The sequence below is a fragment of the Arvicola amphibius genome, chromosome 2, assembly GCF_903992535.2.
Source record: "Arvicola amphibius chromosome 2, mArvAmp1.2, whole genome shotgun sequence".
Classification (NCBI taxonomy): domain Eukaryota; kingdom Metazoa; phylum Chordata; class Mammalia; order Rodentia; family Cricetidae; genus Arvicola; species Arvicola amphibius.
Window position 1 is genome coordinate 12,894,178 of NC_052048.2, and position 25,791 is coordinate 12,919,968.

Here is a 25,791-nt window from a genome sequence, read left to right on the forward strand (position 1 = left end):
TTCACGGAGGCACATCTAGTCTAGTCCACACACAGCTACTTCTAAGTAATTTGAATTTATATAGATCATATTCACACCACCACTGTTATGTCTACTTAACCTTGCAAAAAAGAGAAGCAGGCACTACAAACCTGGAACCCACTAGAACACCAAGAGTGCCAACAGCCAAGGACAAAATATTCATGTCCCAACACAAGAACCCATACATTACCTTAGCAGCCATGACCAAGCAATCCTGTATCCTAATATGTAACTATCACATATGGATGTAGGCATGTTCACAAATACGCACCACCATGCCTGACCTTGTGTGGGTGCTGAGGGAACGTACTTGCAAAGCATTCTATACTGACTAAACCAACTCTCCAGTAGGCCCTCACTTCTTTAGCCTCACTTCAATACAAGAGGCATGCTACCAAGGACAGCATCCAAGCTAAATGACCCAGGTTCCTTAATGTTCAAATTCTAAAGATTCCCCTTTCCTGCAGTGTAGATAGGAAGGATCAGGACCAGGTAAACACAGGGGCAAGTAGACAGGAAGGCTCAACACCCAAGGGAAGTGTGGACTGCTGGGCCAGTGTGGTATTAGGCAGGCAAAGAACAGATCCAGGACAGCCCCAGTGGATGCAGAACATGCATGCAGGGTCATCCATGCCTGCTCATTTGAGCACCTGAGTGCTAAGTCATCAAAGAAATTGAGAAACAAGTTCAGTTGAAGAGAGACAAGGACTGCAAACATCTTCTAGCTGCTAGAAGGCAGAGGAAGTCTCTATTAACTCCAGACAGGACACAGCTTCGCCAGCACCTTGACTTTAGTCAAGTGAGACATGTTCTAGCCTCAGGACACTGTGATCTATTAATATAAACATGTCAGTCCAAGCTACAAACGTGCTCCAGCAATAGGAAGCAAATGGCACAAAACTAAGAAATGCCCTCAATTTATTAAAAACTTCATAAACACCAAGTAATTTCCATTCCAAAAGATGCATGTAAATTTTTATTTAGGGTCAAACTCTCAGTTTAATTCTTGATACATTGACAATACTGGTACAGAGCAGAGGACCAGGCATGTTAAACACGGACACAGGAACAATACTGCCCTAGGTAGGCTCATCAATGGACTCTCCCAGGCCAACATTGCATGTAGTGCCTGCTTCCAGTCGGTTGTCACAAACCTGTCAAAACAACTTTTCTTTCTTCTAAGCAAAGTATTAAAGGTCATTCAAAAGACAAATTACAAGAAAGCAAATTAAGAGACACTGCTCATCTGCATTTTCAAATTACTAATTTAAGCTCTTCACATAGTAAAAAGTAAATAAACTACAAATATACTCAACTGATCCAATTATTAGAAAGTTGAATGACCCAAACTTAAAGGATGCGATACAAAAAAGTCTAATACATCTTCAATCTTGCAAGTTTCGATTATCCCAGTCATGAACTCGTGGCTGTCTGTACAAACACAGATGTTCTTCCATGTCTAGTGATTTTTCACAAGAATCGGGTTTAAGTTATTTTTCTGTTCTTTCCAATTGCTTTTCTTTTTTAGTAACTAACATGCATATTTAAAGAAGCAAGAAAAGCAATTCTTTCAATCTGGAAGGAGGTAAATGAACACCCAGAAAGTCATGAAAATATCAAGTTTATGTAACTGAATTTCAAAATTAGGGAATGTTCAGTTCAGACCCTTTAACCAAACTTCTGCTACACAATGCTGTATATGATGTAGAAGCTTTTTGGATAGTTCCAGTTTTAATACTCAAATGTATCAAAATTTCTTAAAGAAACAGAACATTATTTTGTTTTAGAGGCATTTTATTTAGATAACTAAAAAATATTAGATGTTCAGAAGCAGTCAGTGTACAATGAAAGAGACCAAACCAGTTACTTTATCGTGTAACTCCTCTTCTTCCCAACTAAGAGAAAAAAGACATTCTGCTTTAAGGGAAAAGTCACAAAAATAGGCCAATATATTTTTCTTCTCCATAACATAAACAGCTACAAGAAATGTAAGTGTAAAACGTAAATTGTACGTTGGCTTGCTCATTCAAGACAGCAGGCCGTGGCACTACATGAGCATAACCCTCCTGCCTGCACCTCGTACACGCAGCTACTTTCACTCACAGGAACTCCGAGTAGTTGTTTGTGCACTGGAGCTAATTCATATTCCCCAATATTTTCTGCCTTCCTTGCCACAGGCAGAGAGTCACTCTGAAGGCTGATGCTTTTCTCTGCTTGTTTAGTCCATAAACTATATGGCACCTATGGCACACAGCTGATGCTCAGGCCTTAACTTCAGGAGTTGAAGAATACATGGAATCTGAATTCTCCGAAGCAATTTCTTCTGCAATTAAAAAACAAAACCATAGTCAATTTAATAAAGAAGGAAATCAATGTTTCTATATAACAAGGAAGTAAGTAGAAAGGTGGTTTTTAAGCATGTTGTGGTAAGGATGGCAAAACAGAGAGTGACTGATCATGGCATTATCAACCAGACGCAGGCCACCAAACACCCGAGCAGAACCCAGACATCTTCATCTACTGTCTTCACAGTTTTAACCCCATCCCTGTTCTTTCTGGGTAAGTTTAGAATGACTCCAACTCATAATCAGCATTTAATTAAAATCATGTCTCTTTGAGTTCTGTCTTTTCCTTTAGTAATTAAATTTAAGCCCATGCAATTCAAAACCATAAGCATTAAACACTGCTTTTACTGGAGGGAGGGGAGAGTCCTAACAGTATCAAAAGCAGGGAGAGAGGAGCCTCAGAGTCTGTGGTAAACTCTCCCCTTTTCACCATCCCAAGTCACTACTTAAGAGCAAAGACCCATCTTGCGAATCCTCCCAGGAAGAACAAGTTCACCTCCCTTCTTGTTTGTCCATATCATGGCTACAACCCTAGATGTTAATGTCCCTACTCTTATTCTTTCCCCACTCTACTATTTCCCATATTTATACCTATCCCTCCACTTAAAAAATAAATGCAAAGTTTTTTTTTCATTTTTCTTATTTCAAATATTAAGACAGCAATCAGGGCACTGGGTGGCCAAGCTTCTCCCATCTCATTTGCCCTTATTCTTCACATTTTGTTTCTCTGCCTTGCTGTTTTTGTTTTCTGCTGAACTCCTCCACCCCTCATCAATACCACATCCTTAAAACCTCACATTTACCCCTCCACAGGTCTCCACCGGTTTAAATGCTAGTTCATTTCACAATTATAAACTAAGTAATTTGTTAAGACAGCACCTGTCTCTGAAGTTTACGAGAATAAGACACCAGTCGTGCCCAGCGTACAGGAGGCCCAGAACTCTGTAGCTAATGTTTAGGCACTCGTGTATGAGCGTTCCATAATTTAATTCAAATCTATTCACATTTAATAAATTACTATTGGCACTGACCAAAACACACATACACTTAATTTTTACATCCCCAGGACTCTTAGAAAAGCTAATTTGTATTTACCCAGCTCCTCTTCCGCTGTTTCTTGAAAACCGACCTTTGGCTTTGCCAGTTCCCCGCTGTCCTCCTCTGTGAAGAGAAAAGCAGTGACTGACAAGGAGCACAGCAGTCTGTGAACTCACACAGCACAGTTCCTCTTTTAAAAGTTACTGTGATTCTAAAATAGACATCTCAAAGTCACTTATAGTACTACAGCCATGCTGGGATTAGTAATAAGTCTTTGTGGTTTTGCTTTTTAACTGAAAAACATGTTTTCAGTGGTACAGATCAAGTAATATAATACTATGAGGAAACTGGACAAATACGTGTAAATTCTTCATATTGCCTTCTTACAATTATTATTTGATATTACTGTGTATCTGCACCAGTAACCACTGGGCAATCTCCCTAGTCCCTTTGTGATAAATTCTGAATTAAGTTAATTCAATTCAGCACCTAAAGGACATTGCTCAATTAGAATCATGGCTTGACTCTGCTTATACCATATTACAAAATTCAAAATCTAAGGGAAACAAGACACAATGAAGCAGAATTTACAAATACAAAATCTATGCACAATAATTTAACTTTGAATAAACGTCCTTACCAGGAAGCACGCATTTCCAAAGGCCATAGGTCTTTCCTACTACAGTTTGCCACAGTCTCAATGTGCCATCTTCAGAACCACTGGCATAGAGTTCGCCATCAGGACTAAACCTCACACAGTGAATGGGACCAAAGTGACCTTTGTAGGATTCTGAAAAAGATGAAGAACAGGGCTATGAGACTTAATGTAAAGCTGATTATTAGGCTAAGTATTGATTTACTAAAAGAGACACTGTCTGCATTCCTGGGAGATCATCTCTGCCATTTCCTTAGGATTAGCCCTTTTCAATCCAGTATGGCAGAGGCAGACTGTCTTTGGAAAAAGAAAATGAGGTTTCACATTCCATAGAGAATTGAGGAGCTGTCAATAAAGCTGTAGATATTGAAGCAGAAGTCTGTCAACTTCATCCCAGTTTCTATATCCTGAATTTATTACCTGCTTTTAGAGGAAGCAATTTCTTCCATGTCTAGAAAGAGCCACCAGGTGGAGCTCTTTTTCATACTCAGTCTAAGCTTCCTAATTCCACTACAATGCTTACTACTGACCCTTACATTCTAATACAATAAATTTTATGGGAAATACATAGTCAGGAAGGTTTTCTACTGCAGTAAAACACTTACTTACAAATGCCTCCCACATATAATTTAATGCTCCATCATCCTAATCTGGCGTTTCCCTCCATCTCAGACTAGCTGGAGAATAAAAAGCATGCTAGAATAGAGGAATTGGGTGGAAAGTCCCACAAGCCCCCACCCCCACACACACACAATCAAAGGTGCGTGGACAGAGACTGCGATGAGAACGCTGGGTCCGCAGTGCAGCACCTGTCCGTTTCTCCTTCCCACCACAGCCTGGGCTTTACCAATGCTGAGCACCTCCAGTGCAGACCCAGCCACTGCTCTCAAACTGACAAGGATTGAACATGTGACTGAAATAGTTTAACACTAAAACAAACCCCAATCTACCAGTTTCCCCCAAAAAACAAAACAAAGCTGCCTCCTGTTCTTTGTGTACAAATCTAGTTAGTTTAGTTCTTTGGGTGGAAACTCGAACAGTTAGATACAGGTAAATAAAGAAGGGGGAGTTTATAAACATAAAATTTTCAAACTAGAAGCAAAACCTATTTAGACTTGGTAAGTAAACAGAAAAGTAAGTAATAAAGTCTTGCTCTTTGAACTGTCTAGCATACTATTATACATGCTATCAAGTTAGGATATGTGGTTGGTGGTGCATGCATTTAATCCTAGCACTTGGGAGGCAGAAGCAATTGGATCTGAGTTTGAGGTCAGTCTAGCCGACAGAGCAAGTTTCAAGACAGCCAGAGCTGTTACAAAGAAAAACACTGCCTCAAAAAGACAAAAAACTAAAGCAAAAAACAACAAAAAAGAACTATTATGAAACTTATGAAATAACAAGACTCAAAAAATTACACATATACAATATATTTTATACAATATTAAATTACATTGACTTAATTTTAGAAATTAATTTAAATTTAATAAAAATATATTAAATATATAATAGTATATTATATAAAATATTTCTCTCTAAAGGTACCTCTATAAACCAGTGATCCCTCATTAGATCTAGATATTTCTATCCAAAATGGGTAAAACATTTTCATTTTTGAATTTCATTTTGAATGTCAAGTTTTAATTAGCTGCAAAACTTTCAACATACTACAGGTCAATATCTAAGGTACTATCAATAGACGTGAATATTTTGATAAAGTAAATTATTAAAGAGAATGGTCCTCAACCTTCCTAATGCTGAGACCCTTTAATACAATTCTTCATGTTGTGGTGACCCCCCAACCATAAAATCTTTGTTGCTACTTCATAACCATAGTGAAACTACGGTTATGAATTGTAATGTAAATATCTGTCTTCCAATGGTCTTACGTAGGCCGAGCAGTGGTGGTAAGTGCCTTTAATCCCAGCACTCAGGAGGCAGAGGAAGGCCAGACTGTGAGTTTGAGGCCAGCCTGGTCTACAAGAGCTAGTTCCAGGTCTTAGGTGACCCCTGTGAATAGGTACCCACAGGGCTTGTGACCTACAGGTTGAAAACCAGACTTAAGGGACAGACACGAGCCTTACCTAATTCTTCTCCACTATTGTAGTCATACTTATACAGTTTAAAGTCCTCTCCACCTGCAACAAGAAATTCCTTCTCAGGATGAAGCGACGCAGAATTGATGGTTGCAGGAGCTTCAAAGGATTTAATTGGCTCCAGACTGGGAAAAAGAACATAGAAACATAAATGTATACAAATCTATCCACAGTGAAATTATTCCTAAATTCTGAAATGCAAGATAAAGTATTCATTCAGTCAAACATAAATGAACTGTTAAAAAAACATGAGCAAAAACATTCAAAATTTTTTCTCTATAAAGATGCATTATTTTAATGAATATGAAAAAGGTTATATACAGACCAAGAACAGCAATGTAAACATGCATACCAGCTCAGGAGGCTAAGAAGGACCCAGCCAGAAATACATTATGAATGGCAGTCTTAAAAGCCTGTGCCAAAAAACCCAAAGCTGGGGACATAGATGTTTATGTCTGTGGGTTGAATGTTCAACATATGAAAGCCCTGGGTTGACTGCTCAACAGTAAAAAAAGTAAATAAAAACATAAAGCAACCTTCACAGTAGAGAATCACTACAATGCAAATGAATGTCGATTATGTTTTCTCAATTGTTGAGGATTTAGGCTTCTACCCCCAACACAAGAAACTGCTATCAAAACTGTTATCAACAGCTGTTTTTAACCAGGCTATATGGTGGTTTAAATGAAAATGGCACCTATAGGCTATATTTGAATGCTTGGTTCCCAGTTAGTAGACTATTTCGGTAAGTATTAGCATGGCTGAAGAAGGTTCATCATTGGAGGTGCGCTCTGCGGTTTCAAAAGCCCATGTCAGACCCAGTCTGGCTAGCTCTCTGTCCATCTCCTGTTTATGGGTCAGATAAGCTCTTGGCTACTACTTTGGCACCATACATGCCTACCTCCTGCCTTGATGGTTGTGGACTCACCCTCTGAAAAGCCCCCAGTTAAATGCTTCCCTTTGTAAATTGCCTTGGTCATGGTGTCTCTTCACAGCAATAGAAAAGAAACTCAAGTTAACTGCATTAAAAGCTGATTTATCAATGCCAACTGATTCCCCTGAAATATCAACTGTAGTTTCCTCATCAGCCCTTTTCAGTTCAATCCTGAAAATTACTTTAATATAAAACATCAACCACCACATGCCACAAATAAAACATGCAAATTAAACTTAGCCAGGCCATGGTGGGGAAAGACTTTAATCTCATACAGCATACTTATACAGTTTAAAGTCTTCTCCACCTGCAACAAGAAATTGTTGCAGCACTCAGGATGAAGAAGCAGGCAGATCGCTGAGTTTAAAGCCACCCTGGTCTATAAAGAGAGTCCCAAGACAGACAGGATTATAAGAAGTTCTTGTTTTTGTTTTTTTTTTTAAAAGGTGGGGGAGTGCTGTGGGACAATGGTCTTGTACTTTGTATGTAAAGATTTGTCACTTGTATTTTAATAAAACGCTGACTGGTCAGTAGCTAGGCAGAAACCTATCAACAAATGGTGCCAACATGTCGTCTATGAATAGCCAACAGCATGCCTCTTGGTGGTGGCAGGGATCTTGAAACTCCATAGAATTGTGGCAATAAATATGGCTCCTGCCAGTACCTCCACCATGAAGCTAAACTCTCAGAAAGCTAAGGAATAGGGTGGATCCAGCTGTCAAAGCCATGGCTTTAATCCTAGCCATATAGCTTAGTAAATTAAAGATTCATATGTTTAGGAAAAGAGATAATACTGTGTGTTTAAAAACATGTATAGGCTTGAGAGAGAAAAAAAAAAAGGATAAAGCCCTTAAAATAAAAAAAGAGAGTAGTTGGGTGTGGTGGCACATACCTTTAATCCCAACATTTGGGAGGCAGAGGCAGGAGGATCTCTTTTGAGTCCAGACAACCTGGTCTACAGAATAAGTGCCAAGATAGCCAAAGATACATGGAGAAACTTAGCCCCCCCCCCAAAAAAAGAAACAATTAAAAATAAAAGAAATTGAGTTTAAAAAGAAGCCACGTAAAGATGAAAAATACAGCCTGGATACTGTATGTTGTTGTGTTGTCATTGGATTGTTTGATGGCTGAGGAAGGAACAACAGCTGCTGAAAGACATCTGATTACAAATGCTGCTGGATTAACACATCATATATATTTTAAAAATGCTTTGACTTTAAATATGTTACTTTGGAGAAGAGGTTTTGCTTTCATTTCCACAGGAAATGAGGGACTGTGGATTCATTCTGAGTTAAGAAAAAACAGGTTTGACCAAGGAGGACACCCTGAGAAATCTCCAATAGGAGTAATGGCCCAGATGTCTGAGTTCTACATCCAGAACAGTTTCAAGACTGCTGCCTGAAATGATCAAGCTTCACAGAATACTCCAGTCAGGACTTGATCATAATTCTAAATTTTCTTTAGGTCCCCATAAGATAATCAGGGCACCTAATCAGCAGGAGGTAGCCTAGAAAACTATGCCCACGTTCCCCAAAAATGGGTTATGGATTGTTTTGTTGTTTAGAGTGTTGGTCACAAGTTGTTCTTGATAATGGTCAGGAAGAAAGCTAAGCAAAGATTAGATTCAGAGTTCTTGTTTTGAAAAAAAGGGGGAGGGGTGCTGTGGGACAATGGTCTTGTACTTTCTAAAGATTTGTCACTTCTATTTAATAAAACGCTGATTGACCAGTAGTCAGGCAGGAAGTATAGGCAGGACGACAAGGCAGGAAGTACAGGTGGGGCAACGAGAACAGGGGAATTCTGGGAAGAAAAAAAGATTCAGTCTGCAGTAGTCACCCAGACACAGAGGAAAAAAGATGTGACTGCCTCACTGATAAAGGTACCAAGCCATGTAGCTAACACAGACAAGACTTATGGGCTAATTTTAGATGTAAGAAAGAGTCAATAAGAAGCCTGAGCTAATAGGCCAACTAGTTTATGATTAATGTAAACCTCTGTATTTCTTGGGGTTGAATGGCTGTAGAATCGGGCAGGACAGAAACCTCTGTCAACAACCCTGTCTCAAAAAAACCAAAATAGAACAAAAAACAACAAAACAGACAAAAAACTAAAGTTATCTGTGGCATATCTAGCACTACAGACAACTACTTGTTTGAAACATTCAATAGGCCAGTACTACCAAATGAGATCTGAGGCAAAAGTTTACAGCAGGATCACATGGTTCAGGAATAAGCAGTTATAGTTGTACAGTCTGATAGTTCCGGGCAAAAGTATTCCACTATTAGTTATTGTGTTTATAGGAGCTCCCTTACATTTTTAGAACTGCTATGTTACTTTTCTGTTTCCTATTCAATGAAGCTGAACACTGGACATATTCCTTAAGACTATATATATGCTAAGACTACTGTCAGAATACAATTGGTCTAATTTTTACAGAAATCCTTTAAGTGCCAAGGTTAAGAATTCCACACTCAGTTTTGCGATTGAACTCAACATGGTACTTACAGGATTCCAGTATTGAAAACAAAGATGTAACACAATATTAGCTACAGTGATAGAGCAGAGCAAGAGACACATAACCTCATACAACTTAATGAAATACCACCAATAAAAATGTTTTAGTGGATATGAACATTTTTAATTAGAAAAACAAAATTATATGCATCATAGTCTTATTAATTAAGAAAAACCACAAGTACACACATACACACAAAAGAAAAAGAAATAATCAGGTCTGCACTACATCCTTCACCGTTTTTAGGTTCCAGGAATTTATACCTATGGTCTCAAGCCACACTACTGAGTCATATTCCCTAATGCTGCTGAGAACTGAACTTTGGTCCTCTACAAGAGCAGCAACTATAGTTAATCAACAGCTAAGCCAGCCTGCCAGCCCTTATTTTTAAAATAAGCTGATTCTCCCTTTTACCCCCAAAGTAAAATGCAGGAATTTCCTGGACATACCTTACTGCACTATGAAAAGCAATAGTTCGCCCATAAGTGAGAACCAAGACCTCTCCCTCAGGGATATATTCCATGCTGCTAACAGACATGTTAAAATTCACAGACTTCACTTCAGTCATTGTAGCATGATCCCAAAGACTGCAAAAAGAAAAGTAAAGTTTCATCAGTGATCAGAAATATCTCCAATTTTATCTGTACATAAATCCATGAGAAAAATAATCATAATTATAATAAAGTAATTTTTGTCACAAATCATAAAGGAGTTCTGGATTCCAAGTCAAACCTTTGTTAGGTTGTAGATGAAATCAACTTTATCATAGATTTTTACAATTGTTTTGGTCTATCCAACAGCTACCAATCTTTTCACAAGAAAATACATCAGGTCTTAACACACAAAGTTTTAAGAGCACTATGAATTCCCTCAGCCAATCTGTCCATAACAACTACACATCAGCAGCTTTAATGACTTTCTGAATTCTACCCCATGTAAATAATAGTAGACAGCTCCAGGTAAATGTGACATACATTGACTTAAATTTTAACTTACATATATTTTCCAACATTACTAAATGTATTTATAAGTTCCAAGGTAAAATGTTTTCAAACAATCAATTATTGAAAAAAGTTAACTTACCGAACAGTTTTATCATCAGCTGAAAGAATCTGTTTATCCTCGCTGCACCACAGAGCCTTTTTAATACCGGAAGTGTGACCACTAATTTCCTTAGGTTCTTTAGATGAAACAATTTAGAATGCATAATAAATATCTGGCTTTCTGAACTGAGCAATACAAAAACAATAAACCCCAGCCCATTCCAAATTTGATGTCTATCAGATGCTATACTAGAACAGTAATTCGTTTGTATGACAATGAACCTCAACCCAAATGAACCTTGCCATATGAAGCTGAGACACATCCCCTTACGTGTAGTTTTCTACACTGACTTCTATATTCAAAGGTACTATCATACCACAACATACTATTAATGGACAGCAAATGTGATGTTTCTTGGTAAGACATGGGCCCAGAAACAAGGGTATACCAAGTCAATCCTCATATAAAAATCTAGGATCTTTATCCAAGTCACTGCTGGCAGTAACTAATGAGGCAAAACACACACACACACACACACACACACACACACACACACACACACACAATTGTCAAGAAGAGAGGGCAGAAGGAGAAAGGGAAAATTTAAAGTAGCATAAGCAATTCCCAGGGGAGAAACTTCATTTCTTCACCTTTAAAATGGGGTAATAGAAGTTGTTACATATAGTCTATGAGGATTAAGTACAAACATGCACCTGAGGTGCTTAATACTATTTGACATACAGTCAAAGTTTCATTAATTCCTATCACTTCTACCGCTAATCCATTAGAAAAGAAAACCTCAAAAAATAGCTTGGGGAGGTGAAGATGAAGAAAAGTCCACCCAACTCCTGAACTACCTTTACCCTATAGACAAGTTCAAAAATACTTCATATTTTAGCCTAAGTCTACCAAGAAACAGGCAGAGAAAAAGGCAAAACAGATAATTAGAATAGTGGTGAGGAGCACAATCCATCACTTTAGAAATGCTTTTCCAAACAGAATATTAACGCTATAGAATAACTGCTTAATCACAATATACTTTTTTAAACTTAGTGTCAATTTTGTTAATTCATGAATAATACTGCCTTCACCTACAGATGATTCTTCTGAACAGCCAATACAGCTAAATTTTGAAACCCTCACCCGTCAGAGGCACACTGATGTCTCAGCATCCTGTCCTACAGAGGGTGATATCACACATCACCCAAAATCTAGTAACACTGTTCTAATACCTTTACAGAACCTAGTATCATGAAATGAAAAACCCTCATTGATGAGGAATATTACTTGAGTGTGTGACTTTTGTTTACACTGCACTTGTTTAACTCATGAAGCTATGCTACTGTGCCTGTCTAAAACACCTAAAAAAGAGAACGGCAATAGCAAGGCAGGAGACAGGCGGGGCTGGCAGGCAGAGTATAAATAGAAAGAAAAATGAGAAAAAAAGAGGAGCAAGAGAACAAGGAAAGGAGGACATCAGGTGCCAGCCATCCAGCTACACAGAAGGTCATGGAAAAAGAAGGAAAGAACAGTATACAGAAATAGAAAAAGATAAAAGACCAGATTTTCCAAAGCAACATATCCTTACATCCAAATTTTGAAGTCAAGATACCTTTAAAGTACATATGTTAGTTTAGCTTAGCAGCCTGTACAATGAAATGTCTCCCTGTACTTATCTCAGTCAAAAAATTTTAAAAAATAAAACAAAACAAAAATATACATAATCCAGACTCTGTATATATTTCATCTTTATGGGGCTTATTTTTCTTTACTCCTTTAATCTATGACTGTCTGTTCTCGTTTTAAGATTTTGTCTTATTTTTTGGTCTTCTTTTTTTTTGGTTTATTTTTTTATATTTAAAATTTTCCATCTCCTCCCCTCTTCCTCCCCCTTCCCTCCCCCCCTCCACCCATACCCCCCCTTCCTCCCTCTTCAGGCCAAGGAGCCATCGGGGTTCCCTACTCTATGTTAAAACTGTTTCTTTCTATAATTGTCTATACTTTTTCTTCTCTCCCAAGCCTACGTACATTTATCCAACACTGTGATCCATTTAGAGGTCTTTTTTTATCTGAATCTGTCTTTATTGCATATCTGTAATAATTTTCTGACCAAGAGCACTTTAAAATGGTAAGCAGTATGGTTGCAGCAGCCCTGGATGCTGGCTCTGCTCTCTCTGCCTTTCAATATGGCAGAGGTACCGTTACTACCAGCTCTGGGACAGCCCAGTAGGAGCTGTGCTCACCACTTTAACTCTTGAGAAGGAGCATACAGCACATAAACCCTTTTTATCTGAGTAAAAGCCCAATCTGTCATGCAGCACAGTGCACAGCCTAGAAATATCTCTGTATGGCGGTGGGAATCCACCGTGCCCTCCTGCCTGTGCACACCTAGCAGACCCAATCCCACCACTTGCGGAGGCGGGCAATGCTGAGCCATGGGCTCAGCTACTTTCCTCCTGACCCTGAGTGAGCACATAAGCATCCAGACCCCAAGTGGGTGGTGGGCATCAGCCCCAAAAGAAGAGCCAGAGCTCTCTTAGGTTTTTACATGAATATAGGTTCTGCTTTTCTTTCCAGAGGATGAGAACCTGTGGATTCCTTCCATACTAATGTGGTTTTATGGAACAAGACCCCCCGGAAAGGTCTCCATGAACCCCCCCCCAAAAAATACTTTGCCCAAAAAAACAGCAGGAAGCAGTTTAGAGAGAACTACACCCAAATTCCCAAATATTGTTTATAAATGTGTGTTTACATTTGAAGGGAGATATGATATAGAGATGAATACTTTGCATTGGTATGGATCTTGGTCTATTGATACAAATCTAAGATCAATTTTGTTATATGTATAATTTTGCTCTTGAATAAGGTACTGTGTTTGTGCAGCTCATATAAAAATGTAATGTATAATTAAAATATACAGATTAATAGTCATCTATAAGTCATGCTTGTAGTCATGTTTCCTACATATACAGAGATTTATTTCAGGTAGGTAGGTATTCTTCAAATATTTCAAAGACTAAGAGAATAGGGCATTTAAAATGTTTTAAGACTTTTCATGACAATGAGATACATCTGCTCCTGGTAACACCTATCTACTTCAAAAGGATGATAGGCATCAAAGAGGCTCTTTATGGAGTTGGCTAGCAATTTGGGCAAGAAATTGCTCTTGCCTGGACTGCTTGATGGTATGCTATATAAACTGGACACACAGAAAAGAGAACAATGACTGCTGAAGTTGCCTAAAGAAGTGAGACAGTCCTTCAAGGTTCCTGCTTCATGGAAGGACCTGACAGACATTCTACATAACTGACAAACTGCCAATATAGGCAGAACTGTCTTTGATATTCCCTGTTTCATGAAAAAAACTGCCAGATACTAAAGGCCTGTAGGCTGAAGACGGATGCCCCAATGTTACAGAAGAACTATGGGTGACTGCTCAGGCAGCGAGGTGTCTCTATCAATTCTAGCGTTTTGGAAGTTGTTTACAATGTATTTCCTGTTTACTTAGGTATGTTGTATCGTTCTGGAGTCTGATGGAGTTGAAGTAAGTTATAATTATAAAAGATAGATTAGTTGTAAAACCTTAGACTCACAAAGATAGGATATTTTCCTTAATTTGTCAAATGTAAATAGACTAAATATTGTAACTATAATTCTTGTTCGATAACTACTGTTACGTGTAATTTTACTATGTTAATGTTAAAACCTTCTCAAAGAGACACATGTAGCTGCTGAAGGAGACAAACACCCCAGAACCTTACCTACTGGTAGGCCACAACCTCGTGGTGATACACATGGTGTACCATTAACTACATGGTGATACACATGGTGATAAATTAAATGGGTTAATTTAAGACAGAAGAGTTAGCTAGAAACATGATTAAGCTATCGACCAAACAGTCTTGAATTAATATAGTTTCTGTGTGATCATTTCGGGTCTGGATGGCCAGGAAACAAACAAGCAGCCTCGGCCTACATCCAGAAGCAAAAGATAATCAGGGTAATTTAGGTGAAGAAAAGCTGGCAAGAAATAAGCCAAACTAAGGCTGGGCATTCATAAGTAATAATAAACCTCTGTGTGATTTATTTGGGAGCTGAGTAGTGGGCCCCAATAAAGCCAAGAGTAAAACATCACACAACACTTTACTATAATGAAATTTTACATTGCCCGGAGGCTGTATGAGGTATACTAAGACAAAAGTAAAATAAAATTGGCATAGGAAAGAAAACAACTTGACAGAATATATTGTAACAAAAATTAAGATTTTAACAAAGGAGAAGAGATAATGAATGTTTCTTTCTGGTACTGATCTTAACTTTCAAATGTTTGTGGTTCTTTAATCAGTTTTTTTATAGAAAAGCAGAAAGTGAGACACAGTTATGCTTACCTGCCTCAGGTTTGTTCAAGTCATATATGCGCAGCAGTTTATCCTGCCCCCCTGTTAACAGGTAGTTGCTATCCTGAAAACAAAAAAGAAAAATGATTAACCACTTTAACAGTTAATTAAATATAATCACCAACAAAGATGAAATTGTAGCCAACTACTTCTAGGAGAACACTATAAACTTCGAATGGCCAAGCTCAAGTTTCCCTCTCAAACATACTAAACTGTACCACAAGAACTGCCATTCTGCTGCTGCCCCCTCCCACTCCCGCCATAGCACAGAAACTGTCACTCTGCACCTGAGTAACACTTAACTCAAATGTAACTCAGAACCTCATTCACATGCTATGCAAACAGTATGCAACACTGAACTACATCCTTAGCCAGAATTTCATTTTCTCACACCTGTGTGAAATCCACAGTCTTGACAATGTGCTTATGAGCCAGGGTCATCAATTCATCTCCTGTGACAGCATCCCACACTTTGCTAAAAAAGGAACATAAACAAATATTCCACAACATCAATACAAGGTAAAGTATAATGGTAATTTTAATCAATACAAAATAATGACACACATAATATTTTTGTAATTGTATCATGTATCTCTCTAAGTACTCATTATTATGATACTTAATTTGATACTTGATTTATCTAAAAAAAAGGCAATTTTTTAAAAAAGGCAATTTTTCCATAGGACTTTTCAACTTTTAATTTTCTTTAACACTGGAAATGAGTAATTTATTCAAGAATTACAAATTAACCCAGCCTACTTTTTAGCTTATGTGGAGGCCAAAAAATGTGAGCCTATTTCTACCTTGTCTGATGGTCAGAGAGTTTGGAGGTTGCTCAAAATTGTTGGCAACAAGCGTAGCTACATATCCTGACTCAGGTTCTTTTAACAGTAAGATGGCTCAAACAAGCAGATCCATTCCATCCTGACAGATGGGTCAGGACATGGAAGTGTACTTCTGCTCCTTCTTCTGTAATATGAGATTACCTGGGGAATGATTGCCTTCAAGGTGCTAGGTCTAGAATGGTTTCAGTGCCTAAACAGAATGCTGGTGACCTTGAGGTCTCAAAGTGTTAAAGCAATTAACTGTCTGAGATGTCCTTTGTATTGAGTTAAGTCTTTTGCTGCCTTCTCCCCTCCCCCCTTTTTGTGTTAGGGCATAAAACCATATGGAAAATTAAACTCAGGAGATTTTAGTATTCACTAGAACTCCTTCCCGGCACTCTCCTATGGTTTCTGCTTTATTATTTTCGCATCTTCGTACTTTTTACTTATATTTCTAACCCCCACACCTCTATCCTGGCAAGTGGTATTTTTGTCCAGGCTGGTCTCCAACAGCTTATACCCATATTTGTTTTTACCAAGCCTGAAGAATATTTTAACCAATTCAGTTCATCAGATCATCCTTTTGTCTACTCACATGCCAGAGAAAACTACATAGCACTTCTGTGAATTTAACTACTTCAAAATTGTACAATGTTAGACCTTGATACAGATCAGATCAAGTTTAAATTAAGATGGTAGAGGGCTAGGTGTTACTAGGTACACCTATACACTCACTTTATGATGCTGAGGCAGGAGGATTCTGCATTTAGGTTAGTCTTAATTACACATTGAGATCTTTCTTAAAACACAAACATAAGTAGAAAAAAAATAAAACCAAGCAGTCACTCTCCCTGCTCTAAGCACGCAAGGTACATGCAAAGTCTAGAGATTCCAAGGAGAGCTAGAGGTCCTAAGAAGCAAACAGAACTACACCAGGAACCAAGAGCACAAAACATTCTAAATCAACAGCATTAGATAAAATGTACAAAAGTAAGAAATAGGAATTAGTGATATAACATCCAAGCTTACACATACAAACTTGGAGTTCTATGAATGGCTGTAAAATATGTCAAGAAATGTCACCGTGATTTCTCTTATACACTCCAGTATCTGATTCTAGTTTTTTTTTTTTTTTTTTTGGTTTTTTGAGACAGGGTTTCCCTGTAGTTTCTAGAGCCTGTCCTGGAACTAGCTCTTGTAGACCAGGCTGGCCTCGAACTCAGAGATCCGCCTGCCTCTGCCTCCCGAGTGCTGGGATTAAAGGCGTGCGCCACCACCGCCCGGCTCCTGATTCTAGTTTAACTCTGCCCCAACTTCCTTTTATTTCTGATCCTAGGCTCCCAAGATCATAACTGTGACCCATATATTTTCTTCAGCTCCCACACCCTGCTCATATCTGTATGCTCAAAGTTCTTTGCATCCTCATTTCAAACACTGATCTCCACTAGATCTTCTCATTCAATAATTAATAATTCTTCTTTTGGGGGAGGCAAGATCTCTCTATGTAGTTCTGGCGTTGAGCTGACACATTCCCAAACTAGTCTCCAACTCAAGCTCCTCCTGCCTTCAGCTCCCAAGTACTGGAAAGGTGTGTGCCACCACACCCAGCAACCATTTGTTTCAGTTCTTCCAGAGTTCAGCTTTCAAGGACCATGGCACTGGATTCTGCCTTGGTTTTGTTTATACATGCTCATTCTTAGCCAGAGAAGGGTTATCTAGCTATGAGTTCACATGGATTAGGATCAGAAGCAACACACTGTCAAAACACCTGATGTATCTACCTAATTTTACGAGTGTCAAGAGAACTCTGGGTAATGTCCATCTTAATCTTTTTTTTGTTTGGGTCATACATAGGACTGAACACAGATCCTTGCATGATAAGCAAGCACTCTATGACTGAGTTATCCTCCATCTCTAATGCCCTTCGAAATGTTAATTTAAAAATGTCAAATACTGCCGGGCGGTAGTGGCGCACGCCTTTAATCCCAGCACTCGGAAGGCAGAGGCAGGCGGATCTCTGTGAGTTCGAGACCAGCCTGGTCTACAAGAGCTAGCTCCAGGACAGGCTCTAAAGCCACAGAGAAACCCTGTCTCGAAAAACCAAAAAAAAAAAAAAAAAAAAAAAAAAAAAAAAGTCAAATACTCTACTAACAACAAAATCTTACTGCGATGTATGCTACACATTCACTGAAGACCATAATAATACTAACCAGAGCTATCAGCAAGCTTGCTACTACTACTCTAACTTTGATGGACTGAGAAACACAGGATCAGATGTCAAAGTACCTGCGGTCACAGAAACTTTTGATCAGGACTCAAATCCAGGACACCTGACTGTGTTCACACACCTACCATCAATTACAAGTGCAAATATTGGGACCTGAAATGTTAGGAAAGCATCAACACTATTGTATAGGCTATTCTTGGTTGTGACCTTGATTACATCCAGAGTTTACTAAAACTCCAATAACTGGGCACACCTTATTTGAAGTGGAAAGACCAGCTGGGACATCCAGCTTCATTGACAGAATGGATACTTGGAACTTCTGTTCAAAGGTAGCCACTGTTGGATTAGCTGGATTACAGTCTGTAAGCCATTCAAATAATACCCTTTAATGCAGAGAGATTCATTCTCTAAGTTCTGTTCCTCTAGAGAACCCTGACTAATACAACTATGCATAGGCACGTCCTCAAGCCTATAGTCCTTTTAGTCAGCAATACTCCAAATGACCTAGACACAGGGCCTGCAGCAAGATAAAACCTTGGCTATGCTCAGGGTCAGTTCAATGATGGGAGAGGGTGGCCCACACACTTTTCATACCTGTTTGTTGAGAATCTCTGCTCAGGTATCCCTCCCCATTCCAACCCCGCCCAGATGTTTAGCTGGGACCTCCTGTTTGAACCCCATCTACCTCTCTCCAGACCTCACCTTCAGGAAGCTGTTCCTCCCCATGAGATGCTAGGGACCACATCTACAGGGTACTTAAGGCCTGGTCCCTAGCTAGAACTGCCATGTGATTTCTTTCCTGCTTTCTTCCCTCTGAGAATCACCCCGGAGTTGCTTTGCTCAGTTTATTAAACCTGGTTTAATTAAACCTGGTTTAGGCAGGATTTGGCTTTTATTGCATCAGCAGAAAAATCCAAAACCAGGGTTTTCAAAACATTTATCACTATTTTCTCTCCATTTCAAAATAGTTCCCACATGAGGAGGACTCTTGTACACTTTTTATTTATTTTCCTGAGGGCTAGCATAGAATTTGGTAAGATTCATCATAGCTTTCACTACAATACAGGATCCTCCGTAACTGCCCAGAAAACCAGTATAAGACCAAAAGCAGTAAGCGGCAAAGCAGTCTGCTTTAATTGACGATAAGGCCTAGTTATGGCAAAATCAAAGTTAACAGAAATGTATCTTTAAACTGCAATCTAAAAGCTCATCCTTGAGAATGCTAATGTCCACAATATCAACACTTACAACTTTATTATCTTACATTTATATTTAGTTTAAATATAGTATAAATAACATTATAATACAATATATAATACATAATTATAAGTTTAATTAGATTATATTTGATCTAAACTATTATTTTATTAACCATTAGCTTACTGTCAAAAGATTGCGACCTAATTGCCACAATGAAATTGGGGGCTGGGGATAAGGGTCTAACCATAAAGCCCACCTGGCCGGAATTCTGTGTACTCCAGGCTTGCCTTGAACTTGTGATCTTAGGAATGTGTGCCCACACCAGGCCTACCTTCCAAGTAAGCTGTGGTATGCACCCATCAATCCTAGTTGCATGGGAAGTTGAAACAGGAAGGCTATACATTTCCCACCACCCTGGCTATATAGTTAAGTCGGATGGGCAACTTAGCAAAATGAAATTTAAAAGGGGCTGAGGCTTTAACTCAGTGGTGCAGTGCTTGACAAAGAGCCTGGGTTCAATTTCAAGAGCTGAAAATAAAGCCCCCTCCCTCTTAAATACCTAGCTGTACAACACCGATCAAATATTCTACACCAATTATTTAAAAAAAATCAATAAATTTCACCTCCAATGACAATGTTCTTAATGAACTTAGTGAAAAATAAACTTTACTAGGAAAAAAAGAGAAACCTACAGCAGCTCACAATTATCTGTACCTCTCCTTCTAGGGGATCTGACACCCTCACACAGACATACATGTAGGCAAAACACCAATGCACATAAAATAAAAATAAATCATAAAAAAGAAAGGAATATAAAACATGGCCTCGCCGGGCGGCGGTGGCGCACGCCTTTAATCCCAGCACTCGTAAGGCAGAGGCAGGCGGATCTCTGTGAGTTCGAGACTAGCCTGGTCTACAAGAGCTAGTTCCAGGACAGGCTCCAAAGCTACAGAGAAACCCTGTCTCGAAAAACCAAAAAAAAAAAAAAAAAAAAGTGTCTCTGAGCTTAGTTTCTGGAAAAAAAAAAAACAAAAAAAAAACATGGCCTCAACCTTAAGAGGTACATTAGTTACGATAAGTACTACAGTTCGTGCACAAACAAGACAACAGGTAGGTAGCTTCCCTTTGCTCTCCAGGAGTCCACTGTGACTCTTCCATATCTGAGCATTACTCTTTTTCCCATTTTCACCTCATCAGAGCGCTCTGTCAGGACTGTGGATGTATCTCAGCTGACAGAATGCTTGCCTACTAACACACATAAAACCAGTGTGGCGGTTCTCAGCTCACCTGTGACAGCTTAACTCAAATGAAGGAGGCTGAGGACCAGAAATGCAAAGACATCCTTAGCTATACATGTACGATAAGTATGACGCCAGTCTGGGCTATATAACAGAGTGTTGTATATTGTGAGTTAGTATGCAGCTGACATCTAAGGCAATTTTTGGCCTAGAAACATTAACACAGGACTCATAGCAGATTTTAAAATCAGATTTATGCAGCAACAATCTAACAGGGCAGCACACAAAGCTTTATGATGGTTACACACAATGCTGTAACAGCAACTGAGTCCTCAAAGGCACAGAAAGTCCTTTAAAACTCCGCTTATTTTCAAATGTACATACAGTAAAATTCACTGGGCTGTATAGAAAGGTCTAGGTTTCAACAAGGGTATATGGTAATATGCTATAAGCTGTCTTTTTAAAAAACTTAATAGTTTTAATATGCTTAAGGCAAAGATGGCAACACAATTTAGAATTGCTCCTTAGTATGAAATCCTTTTAAACAAGAAATCAACAGATCAGTTTTACTCTCCAGGTTCTTGTCTACAATGCAGCTCTTAACACTGTCTTTGGGCCAGGAAGATGGCTCGGTAGGCACAAACCTGACAACCTGAATCTGATCCCTGAACCTCAACTCCCAGACTATCTGACCTCCACACACCCACCACGGCATGCACATGCCTGCACAAACAACAGCAAATAAAGCTGCCTTTATTGGTTTAAAAACAAAGGTGACTGCAAACACTAGTGTAACTATACACCAAAATTGTATATACACTGCAACACATGCTTCTAAAGTGCAGAGAATCGCAGTTTGCTAATACATGCAATTCCCAAGTAAAAACAGGTGAAGTGTGTTGTGGCAATGGTTTAGCAAAACCTGTACCAAAAGACACAGTGAACTAGAATGAGGCGATTTCTCCAGTGGTTCAGAGACTGCAGGTCACCCAGAGAGCATTACCTGAGCAAAAAGGACAGGACTTAATCCCCCGACCGACAAAATAGAACAGACTTGAATATTTTTAAAAAAAAACTCTCCGGGGGGGGGACGACACGGACACTCTCCAGACTATGCTCCTGTCCACCCAAGGTAAAAGTAAAACTGTAAAGAGAGACCAAATCCTCAGAAGAGCAGTGACATGATTTAACTGACAGAGTGGCAGCAATAGAAATAGAAATAACAGAGAAGAAATTCTCAGCAGTGCGGAGCTAAGATGAGCATGAACTAAGGCAGTGGCAAACACAGCGACTACCAGTAGAATCAAAAACTGGTGATAATGAGGACTTAAGGAAGATCAAGCATCTTTCAGACTGCCATCTTTAAAACCATAGGAAACGAAGAGTTAAGTATGAGACCCAATTTTAAATGTATCTAGAGCCCTTAATCAAACTGAGTGAAAAAGCACCTGTAGGTAGCACTATATAGTACTCAATTTAGAGAAACATCTGTAAAGGACATCACCAACATCCATTATCCAGGAGGCATCATAAAAGAATCCTGGGCTCAATCAAAGACACAGAGGTAAGTCATTTAAACCTTCAAGTCTGGGGAACCAGGATGGGATCTTGGTGATCAAATACCATGTGTTTTCTATGGCACCAGCTGAGTCGCAGATTCTGACGCTGTCACAAGTCAGAGAGAATCAAGTTAGCCATCTTTGTTACACTTACGCCGTGAAATCTGCAGCTGCTGTGGCAGCTTTGGTGGCATCTTTATTCAATGTTGCACCCCAAACAGCACCTTTATGACCCAAAAATGTTCCAATCCAGTCTCCTGTATCTCCCTGGCGGAGCATAGGTTTGCCATCTAGAAAACATTTTAAGACATGTGATTTAGATGCCTGCAACATAACATCGAATATTGAATAACAACCTGGGGGAAGTGGGGTCCCATTGTGGAGCCCTGATGCATGGGTCTGGTCCTCATAACTGGACTAAGGAATTTTGGTCCCTCTTCTTGGGAAGCATAAATGATTCTGGGACTGGATCAGACGCCTCCCTCACCTTAGCAAACTCCGATTACGAAACAATTGTACGGAGAAGCGCTTTCCAGGACCCGATTCCGATTCCCTGGACCACCAGCTCTGGGGAGCCCAACGCCCTCTTCGAACCTCTTTGGGTGCCCCTTCACACATGTCCAAGCAAGTACGCAGACAACACACGGATACACATGAACGGAAGGCTGGAAGTCACTGACTTATGTCAAAACCATCTAGACAGGCATTTGTGACTTTGAACCAACTAAGCCTTAATTACATTTTCCTCTGGGGAGAAAAGAGGCTCCCACCACAAAGGATGAACAGCGGGATGAGTGCGAAGGCATAAAAGGCACTCCTCTCGGCCTGGCCTAATTTCCTCTTCCAGTAAACCCCTCGGAGAAACAGGGCAGTTCTGTGTGTCGAAGGCGCAGTGCACGGTCCTCCGAACGAGCACTAAAACCGGGGAGGAGGGAGGGTGGGACATACAGCCTGACCAGGGCCGAGCGGAGGGGCCAGCTCTCTCTCGCTCTAACCGGCAGCGACGATTCCCTCGCCCCCACCGCTCGGCAACCGCGAGCCGCGGCCGCGCCGGGCTCAGCTCACCTTTGCAGGCGCTGATCAGAAAGTAGCCGTAAGGCGTGATGCCGCTGAAGGCCAAGTCCACCACGGGCCGCGTGTGTCCGGAGCAGGTGAGCGGCGTTTGCCTCATGGCCATGGCGGCGGCGAGCGGGGTGACGCGAAGAGCGGACCGCGGGTGTCCTTCTCCTCAGCCCGCCGCGGCGCCCCGCACTCAGACCGAGGCCGGCTCGGGAGTTCCCGCGACTCGCGGCCGCCGAGGGAGGGATAGGGAGAGAGGGAAGAGGGGAGGGGAACGCCGCGGAGCCGGCCTGCCGCCACCCACCGTCCACACCGGTAGCGGCAGGAAGTTACGGAGCGCCGACGCGCCGCGTCCTACGGAAGTGACGCGCGGCGGGAAGGCGGGACCGCCGGGAGCAGCCGCGAGGAGCGGAGTGCGCAGGCGCGAGCCCCGGGACTGAGCGGCTGGCGGTGCTGACGTTACGCGCGCTGCGTCCTGGTCCAGCCAGTGTTGCCGGCTGCGCGGTGTCCAGTTGTAGACTGCTCCGGAGCAAATTGGCAGCCACTCTTGCTGTTCCTTTTCGGTGTGCAGGGTCCGAAGGATGTTCGCGCGACAGCAGTCCGCGAGCGGCCACGTGACCCGGAGCTGTGTCCCGCCCATCCCTCGCCGTCCTGTGTGGAGCTGGAAGACGGAGAAGACAACTGAGGAACGCGGGAATCGAACTTCTGTTGTCCGGCTTGGCGGCTGTGGCCTCTGCTCTCCAGCCCCGTCTTTCACGCTTCTTTATTCGTTTATAACTCAGCAGTTACTGTATATGGGTTTTTTTTTTTTTATGGTGGGGGCGGGTCTCCAGGTTCGTGACTTTAGAATTGAATGAAGAGTTTAAGCCCAAGTTTCGCAAAGCGAAGCGTAAACACCAAAGGGAGTGGAGTGTGAAGGGAGTGGAGTGTGACGCCCTGAAGGAGGGGTTGGGAGTAGTCAGCAGGCTTCAGTGTTGTGGATTCTAAAGACCCTTAAGGAATCCTTACGTGGTGGGTAGCATTCTTGGTACCCACCTCATAAGTGGTGGGTATTCATTTGCTCTCACAAATCATGGAGGATCCACTCTCCCTTTTCTGGCCACTACTCCTCCCATTGATTTTGAAAGACCTGGATAAATCCAGATCTCCCCAAAGAAAGCCCTGGATAAATCCAAACCCCGGCAGGAAGAAAATAGCCAAAAATCTAAGCAGGAAGAGAAGAATCAGAAATCTAGGATTAGCCAGTTCAGTGACTGTGTTTCAGGAACTAGCTGAAGATAAAGTTAGATTGTAATCTTGAGAAACAGGGAGTTCCCCCCTTGTGATTATCATTGATATTTTGGAATACTGTGTTTTAGGAACTAGCTGATTATGACCTTGGGAGTGGTCTTGAGAGGCAGGGAGTTGCCCCCTTGTGATCATCACTGGTATTCTCGGAATATTCTACACCCTCCCTGCCCCTTTGGATCACTGGGCTGTGGTTTCTTTCCTTAAAAACTCCTCCCAGCCACTTGTCATCGAACTCTTCCCCTGTGTGGGTTATGAGTCTCGGCCCTAGTGCCCTGGTTCCCATCTCATCTCATTAAACCTCATGTGATTGCAGCAAGGACAGTCTCTCGTGAGTTACTGGTGGGGGGGGGGGGGGTCATGTTATCCCGAGACTTGAGTGAGAGCCTTCCCCACACTGGGGGTCTTTCAATCTCTGAACGAGGCTAAAACAGGTGGGTCGAGAAACAAAACCATGTAAGCGTCATTTTAATAAAGTAGGGGTCTCTAGAGCATGCTTTCTGCGTGCGAGCTGGGGAAGTGCTTTGGGGTCTTAGCTTCTGATATAGTTAGGAGTTCTTGATCTGCACAAAGGGGCCTCTGACCTCGGGAGTCACTGCCACCAAGATACAGCCGTACTTTTCCATAGTTCCATAGTTTAGTCACATCTAACCATCTACCCAGTAACAACCCCACTTCATTCTCTCTCACTCCACTACAGAACATCTCTCTCTACACACACCACCACCACAACTCACACAGTCATGAGTCCCTTAGAAAAACTTGGGCCTTCCACATTTATACCCTGGTGTCCAACATGTAACTGGCATTTGGTGTGTGGTCAGAAAATGGTTATTATTTGCCGGGCTGTGGTGGCGCATGCCTTTAATCCCAGCACTCGGGAGGCAGAGGCAGGCGGATCTCTGTGAGTTCGAGGCCAGACTGGTCTACAAGAGCTAGTTCCAGGACAGGCTCTAAAAAAGCTGCAGAGAAACCCTGTCTCGAAAAACCAAAAAAAAAAAAAAGAAAATGGTTATTAACCAGTGAGAGGAATTGCTGCATTGCTGGCTGAGGAAAATAAAAGACATACTAAGTTAAAACAGCACCACAGGTAGTTAAGTTTGGAAATAGGTTCATTCAGTGCTCACTGCGTGTTGCTGAGAATGTAACTGATAACTGGAGCCCTTTCGCTGGCTCTAATGACCATCACTGGCTGGGGAGAGACCTCAGTCTACTGAGGCAATGTTCTTACCGTGCAAGTTTAAAGACCTGAGTTTGATCCCCAACACCCACTTCAGAGAAAGAGAGGGAGAGAAAACTGTGTATGGTGGTGAATGCTTACGATCCAGCACTGAAAATGAGCCAAGAGATCCTTG

The 25,791-nt window shown here is 40.8% G+C and overlaps 1 protein-coding gene across 1 annotated transcript; it reads right to left on the minus strand.

Annotated features, from left to right (window-relative positions):
* Positions 1-968: 968 nt before the first annotated feature.
* Positions 969-23,485, minus strand: LOC119807952 (serine/threonine kinase receptor associated protein). Its single transcript, XM_038320205.1, has 10 exons — positions 23,156-23,485; positions 22,245-22,380; positions 15,436-15,517; positions 15,034-15,106; positions 10,685-10,781; positions 10,051-10,188; positions 6,141-6,277; positions 4,045-4,194; positions 3,462-3,527; positions 969-2,344 (listed from the first exon to the last, which is right to left on the minus strand). The coding sequence occupies exons 1-10, from the start codon at positions 23,265-23,267 to the stop codon at positions 2,283-2,285; spliced, it is 1,053 nt and encodes a 350-aa protein (XP_038176133.1). The 5' UTR covers positions 23,268-23,485; the 3' UTR covers positions 969-2,282.
* Positions 23,486-25,791: the final 2,306 nt, after the last annotated feature.

Coding starts and splice junctions, on each gene's coding strand:
- LOC119807952 (XM_038320205.1), bottom strand. CDS start 23,267: ATGGCCATGAGGCAAACGCCGCTCACCTGCTCCGGACACACGCGGCCC. Junction 15,518..22,244: donor GCAGCTGCAGATTTCACGGC/GTAAGTGTAACA, acceptor TTCCTTTTTTAG/CAAAGTGTGGGATGCTGTCA. Junction 4,195..6,140: donor CAATAGTGGAGAAGAATTAG/GTAAGGCTCGTG, acceptor CATCTTTTTCAG/AATCCTACAAAGGTCACTTT.